This window comes from Pelodiscus sinensis, chromosome 3 (genome assembly GCF_049634645.1).
Source record: "Pelodiscus sinensis isolate JC-2024 chromosome 3, ASM4963464v1, whole genome shotgun sequence".
Classification (NCBI taxonomy): domain Eukaryota; kingdom Metazoa; phylum Chordata; order Testudines; family Trionychidae; genus Pelodiscus; species Pelodiscus sinensis.
The window spans coordinates 323,828-337,124 of record NC_134713.1 but is presented as its reverse complement, the minus strand read 5'-3'; the positions used below and the strand labels follow the sequence as shown (position 1 = coordinate 337,124).

At 46.4% G+C, this 13,297-nt stretch overlaps 1 protein-coding gene across 6 annotated transcripts in view; it reads right to left on the bottom strand.

Annotated features, from left to right (window-relative positions):
* Nucleotides 1-13,297, bottom strand: part of ASXL2 (ASXL transcriptional regulator 2) — a 191,505-nt gene that overhangs the window by 74,731 nt on the left and 103,477 nt on the right. The window contains exon 1 of one of the 6 annotated variants that reach the window (XM_075923204.1): nucleotides 1,356-3,949. The exons of the other annotated variants lie outside the window; for them this stretch is intronic. Within the exon in view, the coding sequence (XP_075779319.1) occupies nucleotides 1,356-1,392 (37 nt within the window). The 5' untranslated portion in view covers nucleotides 1,393-3,949. Of the gene's footprint in view, nucleotides 1-1,355; nucleotides 3,950-13,297 lie in introns of those variants that run through there. 6 annotated transcript variants of the gene reach the window in all.

Below are 13,297 nucleotides of genomic sequence, written 5' to 3'. Positions count from 1 at the left end.
GCTGAAAAAGGTTTCATCCTTCTCATGTTGTCTGTCTCTCACCTGGTGTCTTTCAAACACACAACAGAAACGTTTATTGTGCAGCTCTGCCTTTTCTGCAGTACAGGGTTAGCACCCCCATCTAATAACAGGTCTATACCGTAGACTTTGGAACTCCTGCTTGTTCTCCTTGAATGCTTTTTAAGCAACAATTTGTGTTTACACTTTTCCTCGTTGATTTCTGTCATGATTTTCCTTGACTTGGGGAAATAAGCCAATATTTAACTGGTGATTCTCCTCTGTCCCCAATTAACCCCAATTTCCTGTGCAGAGATCTATTCAACTTTTATCATGCCACAGCTTTTGCTTAGAAAAAAATACACTTTTCAAACACCAGTGATGTTTTACCAGTGGTTGGATATGACCTCTAATATCCATCTCCCAGATTAGGCAATTCCTCTTGCCACACATTACAAACATGTGCTTAAGGGATAAAATGTCCTCTCCTGCTTTCTCTCCCCAAGTTCCTTATCCATGTTCAGTCAGCAGGACTTACTCTTCAGCTTGCTACAGACAGCTACAAGGTCATCTGCTCACCAGGAAACCCTTACTTCAGTACCAGTTTAGACCAAGTGATAAGGATTCTCCCCATCCGCACGCTGCTGATTAGGCAGGGTCAGCTAAGGACACCAGAAATCTCAGAGAAACTACAAAATAAAACCACCTCCACTTGCATCAACTGTTAAGAGACTGTGAAATTCAGACAGTGTTATACTGGAATCAATTACCCTTTATTTCCTTACTTCATTTGCAAAGTCTTCATATATATAAAGTGACCCCGGAATAAATTAAAAAAAAAAAGATGCACATACAGCCTAGTAATACTGAGCAACAATACCAGGATGAACACTGCTCACTAGCGACGAGGAGTCCTGTGGCACCTTATAGACTAACTGAAGTGTAGGAGCATAAGCTTTCATGGGCAAAGACCCACTTCGTCAGATACCCCTCTGATACTGCTCACTAGTTACCCTCCAACAACAAAGATGTATGTGAAATGGTGGAAAAGGCATTCGATACTGAAATATTTCCATTTCAAGCTTCCAGGATAATGTGAAATAATCTAAAGCAACTTGGCAACACCACCCTTTTACAAACACTGGGTTGTGTCCAGAAAAATGTCTTTTTATTGTTAACCTAAAAGGAAGAAAGTCTGGCAGCTGTTCCAATTCACAGCCAAAGAGAAAAGCATCTAACTGCTCTTACCTTTTACTACAATAGCAGAAACTGTGAGCAAGTCCTCCAAAAGACAGCCACCTAGCTCCTTACAAAGGAAAGTTTGTCAGCAGCTGCCAACTGAAGTAACTTCATCTTACCTTGGAGTGGAATTTCGTAAGGCTGCTCTCTCAACATTGTTTCTCGTTGTGAAGATTTGCAGTCAATGTGCCAGTCTTCCACTCACCCTCAGCCAATGCAGAGATGCATGGATTCTAATTGCAATGTACAAGGTTTGTTTTTAAATTTTTTCCCCTATGCTCCTGATTGGCTCAGGGTAATGCCCATGTGGGTCTACAAATGCGGGGCTTCTATCCATTTTAAAATCAAAGTGTCAGCTTTGCTGCTGTCAGAGCGCTTTATTTTTGTACATATAAGGAAGTGGCTGTTGATGTTATCTGAATGTGTTTCCTGTTTTATATGTATATGAGCAAAAATGATGTCACACGCAGCTACACTGCAAAGTTCCACACAGCTCAGCTCAGTGGAGGGGGAGAGAGCACAGCTCGCCTGTTCACCCTCTAGCCCAGTTTGCATTCACTTCCCTGAGGGCTGCTGGAATTCAGTGCTCTCCCCCGGCAATTCACAGACCGGTTCAAATTACGCAGGACTCAGTTTATGTTCACGTGAAAACAATCTAAACTTCAAAGGTCTCAAGTGATACACGACTAGAAAAACGATCAATGCTCCCCTGGATATTTTGTAACTGTAGCTCACTCACCTACGGGCTTCATTTTGATTACATCATTTTAATTGCAACCACTGGAATTTTAAGAAGGAAAGTTGAACCCATGATGGGCTCGATGCCGGAAGTCAGACTAGGAACACAATGGTCCGCTTTGACCTTATAACCTATAGCAGGATGTGATTCTCATTTGTTTTGAAAGCACTTGGAGACTCTTTGAGGAAAGGTACTTACGGACCAAACACGAATACTGTTAGCTTGTGAAAGAAAATAAACATTCTCCGGAGTCTTGTGGAAAAACTGATGTACCGTCCCACTCAGACACGACTTCTGGGGTGGCCAACAGATCTGACCATAGACCGGGAAGTTCTTCCTTTGGGTGAGCCCCCTGCCCCGCCCTTCCCTTCTAGATGTCTAGCTTTGCAGTGAACACCACTGCACAAATCTGAACGGTGCCTGACAATGAGCTAAAAGGGTCCATTTTCAAGCAAGACATGTATAGCATTTGGCAAACTCACTGCAATGAGCTTGTGCTCTTGCTGAAATGCAAAACCCCTTACAAGGATGAGCACATAGATAATATTTAAGTGGCAAACTCTACCTAGGGTTGAATTCACAGTAAATACATTTGCCCTTCACGTGACTCTCTCTCACATTGCTATTTTGGAGATAAGCTGTAGGAAGTCAACAACCACTCCAGGGGTTTTCCCTAACTCCTTTTTGCTTTGCTAGTGATTTCTTTAGTTTTTGCTTTACAGTCTAAAGTGCACGTTTCCTCCCGTTATTATTCTCCCTTTATTGCTTTTTGCATTGTGCCCATCCATCCCTTGATGGATGTGGTAACAATACAACAACTCGCATGTGGATAGGAAGAACACAAGCATCACCACTTCACCAGAAATCTCTCTCTCTCTATACCAGCTCGGGGGGGCTTCCCAGACACCAAGGGGGGCCTCACATATAGACGTCACCTTAAATTTACCAAAGAACGAAAAGCACCAAGCAGCCTTGAAGGCTGCCCTACAACACTTTTCCTCCTAGCCCGCATTCTGTGGGGTCCCATCAAACCACAGCCGTCCTCTGTCCATCAGGTTGCTTAGACTTGCAGCCTGATGAGTGCCTGTTCAGCTCGGTTACTCTCAAGCATGCCAGCTGCCGGTTGCCCACAGGTCGTCAGCAGCAGCAGCACTCTGGGATGCACCTGCAGTCTGTGTAGGGAGGGAAAAGTCACCTCGTTGTTACGGTGACTGTATAGAAAGCTAAAAACAAAGAGCAAAAGACTCTGATCTTGTCACAGAGCTGGGCCCATCTGGTGTATGTGACCAGAAAAGTGTCAATCTGCTGATGTTCCTGCTCAACAGTGTCCCAGCCACTGGGATTTTGCCTGAAAGTTTACAGCAAGTCTCTGTTGCGCCGTGTACCTGATGGGTGCTCGGAGACATCCAGGAGGAAGTTCATGCATGTAGGCCGCTACCAGGCAAGGACATTTCATCTGTATTTTAGCGTGTGACTGAGTCAGTTTGTTCAAGAACTCCTCCTGAAAGGTAAGAGCTGGGGCTATCAAGTTTGGCAGGCAGCTTCCCTGTCTAACCTAAAGCACAGCCACGGTTTGGCTGTGCCAAGCCAGCCAGAAACCCCGGGAAAAGGATGGTTTCCCATCACATGAAAAGGGAGAAGTTGCTTTTCGGAGGGAAGCGATAAGAGTGGCCACTGGGGGCAGTGAGCCCACAGAGCAGAGCTCTCCTGCAGTGTTCACAAGAGGCAGCTGGCAGCACCACGGAGCAGCCAGCAGGGCTGGGGCTCAGCCATCTAGCCAGCCAGCACACCAAATAAGTAGTCCTAGAATCATAGAATCTCAGGCCTGGAGGAGACCAGAGGAATCATCAAGTCCAGCCCCCTGCCCAAGGCAGGACCAACCCAAGTGAATCAACCCAGCCATGGCTTGGTCAACCCGAGACTGAAACACCTCCAGGGATGGAGATTCCACTCCCTCCCTAGGGAACCCAGCCCAGTGCTTCCCCACCCGCCTAGGGAAATAGTTATTCCTAATCTCCAACCTAGAGTTGTGTCCTTCCCCCCCACCACCACTTGAGCCCATTGCTCCTTGTTCTGTCATCCGCACCCACTGAGAACAGCCTCTCTCCAGCCTCTTTGGAACCTCTTCAGGGAGTTGAAGGCTGCTCTCAAATCCCCCTCCCTCTTCTCTTCTGCAGACTAAACAAGCCCTCTTCCAAGGGCATCAAAATGGATTCCTTGAGGATCCCCTCCATGATTTTTCCAGGTGACTGAGGTAAGGCTGACAGGTCTGTTCCCTGGATTGTCCTTCTTCCCTTTTTTTTAAAAAGATGGGCAGTACATTTGCCTTTTTCCAATCATCCAGAATCTCTCCCGATCTCCACGAGTTTTCAAAGATGACGACTAAAGGCTCCACAACTTTGCCAACTCTCTCAGTACCCCCAGATGCACTAAATCCGGGCCCATGGATTTGTGTATGTCTTGCTTTTCTAAATAGTGTCTAACCTGTTCTTTCTCCACCAAGGGCTGCCCACCTCCTTCCCATACTGCGCTGCCTAGTGCATTTGTCTGGGAACTGCCCTTGTCCGTGAAGACAGAGGTAAAGAAAGCATTGAGGACTTCAGCTTTCCCATGTCATCTGTCACTAGGTTACCTCCCACATCCAGTAAGGGCCCCACCCCCTCTCTGATCACCCTCTTATTGCTAACATGCCAGTAGAAACCTTTCTTGTTCCCCTTCACATCCCTTGCCAGCTGCAATTCCAATTGCGCTTTCACCTTCTTGATAAGTCCCCTGCATTCTCAAGCAATATATTTCCACTTCTTGTAAGCTTCCTTTTTGTGTTTAAGCTCACCAAGGATGTCCCCAGTAAGCCAATCTGGTCACCTACCATATTTGCTTTTCTTGCTGTGCATCGGGATGGTTTCTTCCTGTGCCTTCAATAAGGCTTCTTTAAAATACTGCCAGCTCTCCTGGACTCCCTTCCCCTTCATGTTACATCCCAGGGAATCTTGCCCATCTGTTCTCTGAGGGAGTCAGTCTGCTCTTCTGAAGTCCAGGGTGGGTATTTTGCTGCTCTCCTTTCTTCCTTTGGTCAGGATCCTGAACTCAACCATCTCATGATCACTGCTTCCCAGGTTGTCACCCACCTCTACTTCCCCTACTAGGTTCCTCCCTGTTTGTGAGCAGCAGGTCAAACTGCGCATGACCCCTGGATGATTCCTTCAGCACTTGTACCAAGAAGTTATCCCCAACATTCTCCAAAAACTTCCTGGTTCTCTGTGTACTGCTGTATTGGTCTCCCAACAGATGTCAGGATGATTAAACGTAAAAAAACCAACAAATGGTCTGGTAGCACTTTAGAGACTAACAAAACATGTAGATGGTATCATGAGCTTTCGTGGGCACAGCCCACTTCTTCAGATGACCAGAAAGCTCATGATCCCATCTACAAGTTGTGTTAGTCTCTAAAGTGCTATCAGACCATTTGTTGTTTTTAAGTTTATCCTGTACAGACTAACTTGGCTACTCCCTGAAGGGTGATTCAAGTCCCCCATGAGAACCAGGGCCTGCGATCTGGAAGCTTCTCTTAGTTGTGGGAAGAAAGCCTCGTCTACCTCATCCACCTGATCCAGTGGTCTACAGTAGACCCCAACCACAACATCACCCCTGTTGCTCGCACCTCTAATCTTGATCCATAGACTCTCAACAGGCTTTTCTCCCTCTATACTGGAGTTCTGAGCAATCATACTGCTCTCTTACATACAGTGCAACTCCTGCTCCTTTTCTCCCCCACCTGTTCTTCCTGAACACTTTATACCTTTTCATGACAGTGCTCCAGTCATGCAACTCATCCTGGCAACTCTGTTATTCCAATCAAATCATAGTTCTTTGACTGGGCCAGGGCTTCTAATTCTTCCTGTTTGTTTCCCAGGCTTCTCGCATTAGTGTACAAATACCTTAGATAACCAGTTGATCGCCCTGCCTTCTCCATTTGAATCAGGGGTCCTCCTCTGTTGCTCCTTCTGTTTTTTCCTCGGTATTTGACTTCTCCACTTACCTCAGGGCTTTGGTCACCGTCCCCCAGCAAACCTAGTTTAAAGCCCTCCTCACTAGGTTTGCAAGCCTGCCCACAAAGATGCTCCTTCCTCTCTTCGTTAGGTGGATCCCATCTCTTCCTAACAATCCTTGTGCCTGGAACAGAGTCCCATGCTTGAAGAAACCAAAGCCCTCTCTCCGACACCACCTGCGCAACCACATGTTTGCTTCCTCACCTTCAACAGTCCCCACCTGGACCTTTTCCTTCAACAGGGAGGATGGACGAGAACACCACTTGCACTTCAAATCCCCCTGACCCAAGCTCTTTCCCTCCTCCTGGTCTTTGGTGGCATTTCCCGTGCCAGTGATAGAATAAGCCCAAGGAAACAGTGCCGAGGGGCAGAGATCTGCCATACTGCCTCAGGCAGCTGGCAAGGGCAAGTGGCCCAGCTTAAAGCACAGGGATGCAGAAGAGTTTAGTATCTTCCAAGATTGCCCCAGAAAACTGCGGAAATGCAAGTACAGTGGTTCCAGGAGTCATTTTTAAGTAGCCACTTCGCCCTTTCTTCCCCAGGACATGTACTGGCTACTTGACGCAGGGATGAGCTGTCTAGGGAACACAACAGAGATCTCCCTGCTGACGTATGGCTTGCCGAGAGGCTGCAGGCTTCTCATTTAAGCCTTTCCATAGTGCCTGCGGCAAGTCAGTCGACATGTCCCTCCTGGAGCAGTGGAGAGGCTAAAACCACAGGATCCAAGGGTGTCACCACACCGCTGAATGAAATGTTTCCCACTCCTTGTGTAAGCAGAATCCGACCAAGCTCTCCCAACATTGGGGTGGAACTGAGAGGACTTCAGGAGCCACCCTCATTGGCATGGACACACCCACACTGCTTTGCCCAGAGGGTGACTATGGGCGGGTGCGGAATTGCTGTGGGGGCAGGGGTAACAAAGGGTTATCCTGGCTGTGTGAATGTGCAGCAGCAGGACCGTGCTGGCTCAGAAGGGAGTAGGGGAGCCAAAGCCTAGCAGAGATGAGAGGGGAAGGGGACAGCTGTTTGTACCCACTGGTGCAGGCTCTCCCTAAGGATCCTCCAGGTGGTTTGACACGCCCCTTCCCCACGTGTGATGACAGCGCTGATTCAGTCAACTGAGAACCCTGTGTTATAGACCAATAGAGCTGAAATCACGATAACCAGGGCTGCACACCACAGCTGCTTGGAGACATCACAGATGAAACGGAGTCCAGGCCACACTAGCCACGACGCTCCCCCACTAACAGCCGTAGCCCCGATGGCTACTTGGAGTGAGGGACCTGAGACCGTTCCGAGAGTGCGCGGTAGTGAGCGACTGGCAGGGCAGAGCAAGCAAGGTGCTTTCTCGCCTGACGGTGGGTGGGGAACAGCCAGATGCACCTGGCCCCTGGGTCTGTAACGGGGAGCGGGGTGCACTGGAGGAAGATAGCAGGGCACATTAAAGGAACTGCTGATTGTCAGACTGAAGAGCCTGAGGCAGACGAATGTGCAGCACACTCAGGAGTGGGTATTTTGCTCATGATTTTCAGCTTATGAGTCATGCTTGGTGTTTTCCCGGTTAATGCCAGGTTACTTGCCTTCTATTGATCACAAGTTTCTTCTCTACACTCTGACTAGATGGGAAGGATTGCTGTTTAGAGATACCAGGCAGTGTTTTCCCAGGTCACTGGATAGGGACTCAAGACAGTTCTGTGTTGCACTGTTGAAGAAGAACTCCTGCGTATTCAACCCAAGCCTCGTCACTGCCGACTCCATCCAGCAAGAGAGAATCACAGAACAATAGAACTGGAATGGACCTCAAGAGATCAAGCCCCGTCAGCATCGTCTAGGTCATCCCGACAGGCGTCTGTCCAACCTGCTCTTATATGTCCCCAGGGATGGAGATTCCACAACCCCCCGGGCAATTTGTTCCAGTGTTTCACCACCCTGACAGGCAGGAAGTTTTTTCTAATGTCCAACCTAACTCTCCCTTAATGCAGTTTAAGCCCATTGCTTCTGCTTCTTGTCCAATCATCAGAGGCCAAGGAAAACAATTTTTCTCCCTCCTTATAACACAAAAGAATGGCCATACTGGGTCAGACCATAGGTCCATCTAGCGCAGTTTCCTCTCTGCCGACAGCAGCCAATGCAAAGTGCCTTAGAGGGAGGAAACAACAGGGAATCCTTACATGATCCCTCCCCATCACCCACCTCCAGACAAACAAACAGAGACTAGAGACACCATTCCTACCCATCCTGGCTAACAGCCATTGATAAACCTAACCTCCATGAATCTAGCTAGCTCTTTTTGATCCCTATGAAAGCTCAACACCTTTTTTTTTTAATATATATATATAAAATGGAGATTGCCTATCTCCTAGAATTGGAAGGGACCTTGAAAGGTCATTGAGTCCAGTCCCCTGTCTTCACAGCAGGACCAAGTACCATCCCTGACAAATTTTTGCCCTAAATGGCCTCTGCAAGGATTGAACTCACAATGCTGGGTTTAGCAGGCCAATACTCAAACCACTGAGCTATCCCTCCCCCCCTTTTTAGAGTCTTGAAAATTGCTATCATGTCCCCTCTCAGTCTTCTTTTTTCTAAACTAAACAAGCCCAATGTTTTCAGTCTTCCCTCATGGCTCGTGTTCTCTAGACCTTTCATCATTTTTGTTGCTCTTCTCTGGACCTTCTCCAATTTCTCATCTTTCTTGAAATGTGGTGCCCAAAACTGGACACAACACTCCAACTAAGGCCTAATGTGCACAGAGCAGAGTGGAACAATGACGTCTCATGTCTGGCTTACAACACTCCTGTTAATGCAGCCCAGAATCATGTTTGCATTTTTTATTTTTTTTTGCACAGTAGTGTCACACTGTTGACTCAGTTAGCTTGTGGTCCACTATGACCCTAAATCCCTTTCTGAAGTACTCCTTCCTAGACCGTCACTTCCCATTCTGTGTGTGTGAAATGGATTGTTCCTCCCTAAGTGGAGCACTTTACATTTCTCCTTATTAAACTTCATCCCATTTTCTAGTTTGTCCAGATTATTTTGAATTATGACCCTAACCTCCGAAGCACTTGCAACCCCTCCTAGCTCAGTATCATCTGCAAACTTAATAAGTGTACTCTCTACGATATCTAAATTGTTGAAGAAGATATTGAACAGAACTGGTCCCAAAACAGACCCCTGCAGGGCCCCACTTGTTATGCCCTTCCAGCAGGATTGTGAACGTTAATAACTACTCTCTGAGAATGGTTACCAAGCCAGTTATGCACCCACCTTACAATAGCCCAATCTAGGTTGTATTTCCCTAGTTTATTGATAAGAAGGTCATGTGAGACCGTGTCAAATGCCTTACTAACGTCTAGGTATCTCACGTCCACAGCCTCTCCCCTATCCACATTGCTTGTTATCCTATCACAGAAAGCTATCCGAGCGGTTTGACATGATTTGTTCTTTACACATACATGTTGGCTGTTACCTATCAACTTATTATCTTCCAGCTGGGTAGGAATGGTGTCCCTGGCGTCTGTTTGTCTGGAGGCAGGTGACGGGGGAGGGATCACTTGAGGATTCCCTGTTCTGTTCCCTCCCTCTGGGGCATCTGGTATTGGACACTGTGGGCAGACAGGACACGAGGCTAAATGGACCTTTGCTCTGACCCAGTCTGGCTGTTCTTATGTTCATATGTTTGCAGACGGATTCCTTACTTGCCTGCTCCATTCTCTTCCCTGGCACAGAAGTTAAGCTGACTGGTCTAGGTTCCTGGGTTGTTCTTATTTCCCTTATTATAGAATACTTGCTCTTTTCAAGTCTTCTGGTATCTCTTCCAAAAATGAAAGCTAAAAGCTTAGATACCCCCTGTATCAGCTCCTTGAGTATCCATAAGGCCCTGGAGACTTGCAAACATCTAACTTTTGTAAGTAATTTTTAATTTTTTTATTTTAACTTCAAAACCTACCCCTTTTCCACTAGCATTCAGTGTGTTGGGCATCCCGTTACCATCAGACTTCTTGGTGAAAATGAAAACAAAGAAGTCATTAAGCACCTCTGCCATTTCCAAGTTTCCTGTTATTGTTCTTGACCCCCTTTAATGTAACCTACAGACTCTCTACACGTCTGTCTCCTACACCCATCTCCACCTCAGTCCAAGTGTGTACATTTTTAATGCGTAAGGCAACACCTCCTCCTTTTTTTCCTTGTCTAGCCTTCCTGATCAAGCTGTACAATATTCCAGCGGTGTGCATTATCCCACCAGCTCTCTGTGATACCAGCTGTGTCATAGTTGTGTTGATTTACTAGCACTTCAAGTTCTTCCTGCTTATTCCCCATACTCCTTGCATTTAGCTATAGGCATCTAAGATACTGATTTGATTTTGCTCCCCCCCACTCTTTTCTGCTATTTAGTCCATGCTCCCTCCCTTTTTTGACCCATTTCCCAGGTCTCCATGTATTTACGCTTGGTCCATCTCCGAGGGTATGTCTAGATGCCATGTAGATGAGTTTTCTAGACATAGGAAAATGAAACGGCAATTAAATAATCACGGCTTCATTTACATCAAAATGGCTGCTGCGCTGTGCCGATCAGCTGTTTGGCAGCACAGCGGGGCAGTCTGGATACACCACGGTCGACAAGGGAAGACTTTGTCGACCGCTCCGGTATGCCTCGTGAAATGAGGTTTACCGGAGTGGTTGACAAAGGCTTCCCTTGTCGACTGCAGCGTGTCCAGACTGCCCCGCTGTGCTGCCAAACAGCTGATCGACACAGCACAGCAGCCATTTTGATGTAAATGAAGCGGCAATTATTGAAATCGACGCTTCATTTTCCTATGTCTAGTAAACTCATCTACATGGCTTCGTCGGCAGAACCATGTAGTCTAGACATACTCCAAGAGTTCCACCAGAATTTGACAGGGATGGATACAGGGTCACCTTTGTAATCTAGCCTCCTTTTTATCACAGAAGCACCAACTTCTTTAGTCTGAAACCACTGTCTCGTTTGTAAAACAGAGGCAATAGACAGACACTGCCCCAGAGGGTTCACAAGGTGAAAAATCCCACAGGGAGACAACTTCCCTGCGATGTTAATAGTTGGCTTCCTGCCTACATTCTTGCGGTGACACGAAGGCAGAGGTGTCGGCATTGGAAACTGGGATGACAGAGTATTCCATGTGCAACCAGGGCTGGGGTTAAAGGAAGAGAGGTAGGAATGGATTGGGTCTCGCAACTGGATCATTGGCAGAGCTACATAAGAGACAAGAGTGGAGATGCAAACCAAGGTCAAATTGGGCAGAGCCCTGAATGCAAAGTGCAAAACTAAATGCAACGAAAAACAGGGGCCCATGTAATTACATCAATGGCCAAGCTGATACGGGTGTCAAGTTTAGCCATGAAACAAACTCTCCAGTGGTTTCATGTCCCTACCCGATGAGAATAAAAATGGCATTTAATATCCAGGAAACTGGTGTCAAAAATACAATCAAGATTGAAAGTGCAAACACAGCTCCCCACCCTTCCCCAGACAGACAGACCTTACTTCCTATTGAGCACTTTAAAGCCACAGTCTGAAACTGGGGAAGTGAGTGAACCTACCACCCACAATGTCTCTTGCCAATACAAATTAGATCAGAAAATGCAGCAACCAGACAGCCAATGCCCTGTAGAGATGGCATGAGAGTGAGGACCTCACTGCATATTGATGCTGTTCTCTGCTATAGCAGCCAAGAAAAGCACATTTTAGTTTCAGTTTCTATGCGTTTGCTTGCTAACAAATAACTCTGAAGATGTTGAACTGTAATAAAAAAATTGCATTACGTGTTTTAATTGCTTGGTGTTAGCGCTGAAGATAATAATCCTCGCAACTCTGCCCTATGTATTCTAGTATTTCCTACAAAATACTAGGGAGCAACATCCGGTCTTGATCAGCACTCAGGATGATCCAACAAAGATTCCAGATTTCAGAGTTTCTAATGCTGCAGTTCCAGCTCGGCCTGATAACTAGGTGGTGCACACTGCCAGGAATCAATTAAGATGGCCAAAATGTACAGATTACCAAGTGCTACCAGCTGGGCTGTTGGCATCTTCATCTCTACAATGAGTTAGTCTCCAAAGAGGGAAGATCTCAGCATAGAGTATTCAGTTTAGACTGACCAACTACTTATCCGCTCAATATCAGAAAAATGTAGGAACAGCTCCATATTCATATACTTCAAGGCCAGAAGGAAACAGTGACCATCCAGGCCAGACAATTTACCCCACATAACTGCTAGAGAAGAACTTTTAGAAAAAGCATCAAATCGTGATCTAGAAACGGTCAGTGATGGGCAATCTACCACAACGCTTGGTAAATTAGACAAATTAACCACTGGAACATCCTGAACTTCCAGCCATTGGACTCTGTTAGACCTTTCTCTGCTAGACTGATGAGCCCATTATCGAATGTGTGTTCCCCGGGTACATACCAGTAAACTGTGCTCAATCTCCCCTTAACCATCTCTTCGATAAACGAAATAGATTGGGCTCCTGGAGTCTATCCCTCTAAGGTGGGTTTTCTAACTTTAATCAGGTTCATGGCTCTTCTCTGAACCCTCTTCCCATTTAACAACAGAACTGGCCCCAGGATTCCAGCCGCAGTCACACCAGTACTAAATACAGAGGTTAAACAATCTCTTACTTGCTCAAGATTCCCCTACCTGTGCATCCCAGGATCGCACAGGAGTCAGAGTGGAAGTCATGTTCAGCTAATTATCCTTGACAATCTCCAAATCTTTTCCAGAGTCACTTCTTTCCAAGGTAGAGTCCCCCATCCTCTAAATCCAGCCTACAACGTTCTTTGTTTCTAAACATGTATACATTTACTGCTTGTAACCCGTTTACTAAGTGACCAGTTCATCTGGTAGCAGGGACCTGTGCTCTTAATGCAATTTTTGTTCATCTGTAACACTTTGTCAGTGATGATTTTATGCTCTTAAAAAGTTTAAAATAATGTAGGGACAAGAACAGATCCTCAGGCAACCCCACTGGAAAAGCACACACGTGATGACAATTCTCCATTTACAATTACATTTTGAGACTTGCCCATTTTGAACCATTTAATGGCATGTTGTTAATTTTAATGAACTTTAGTTTTTAGTCAAACCAATACACTTCCAGAAGTCTAAGTACAGGCTGAACCTCTGTAAGCAGATACGCTCTTATCTGACACCACCCATGGTCTGGGAGGACTAGGGTGTTCCAGGACCAAAGCGTCCCGGTGGAGGGCTGGTGCCTAGGAGTCCTACCTACAGCA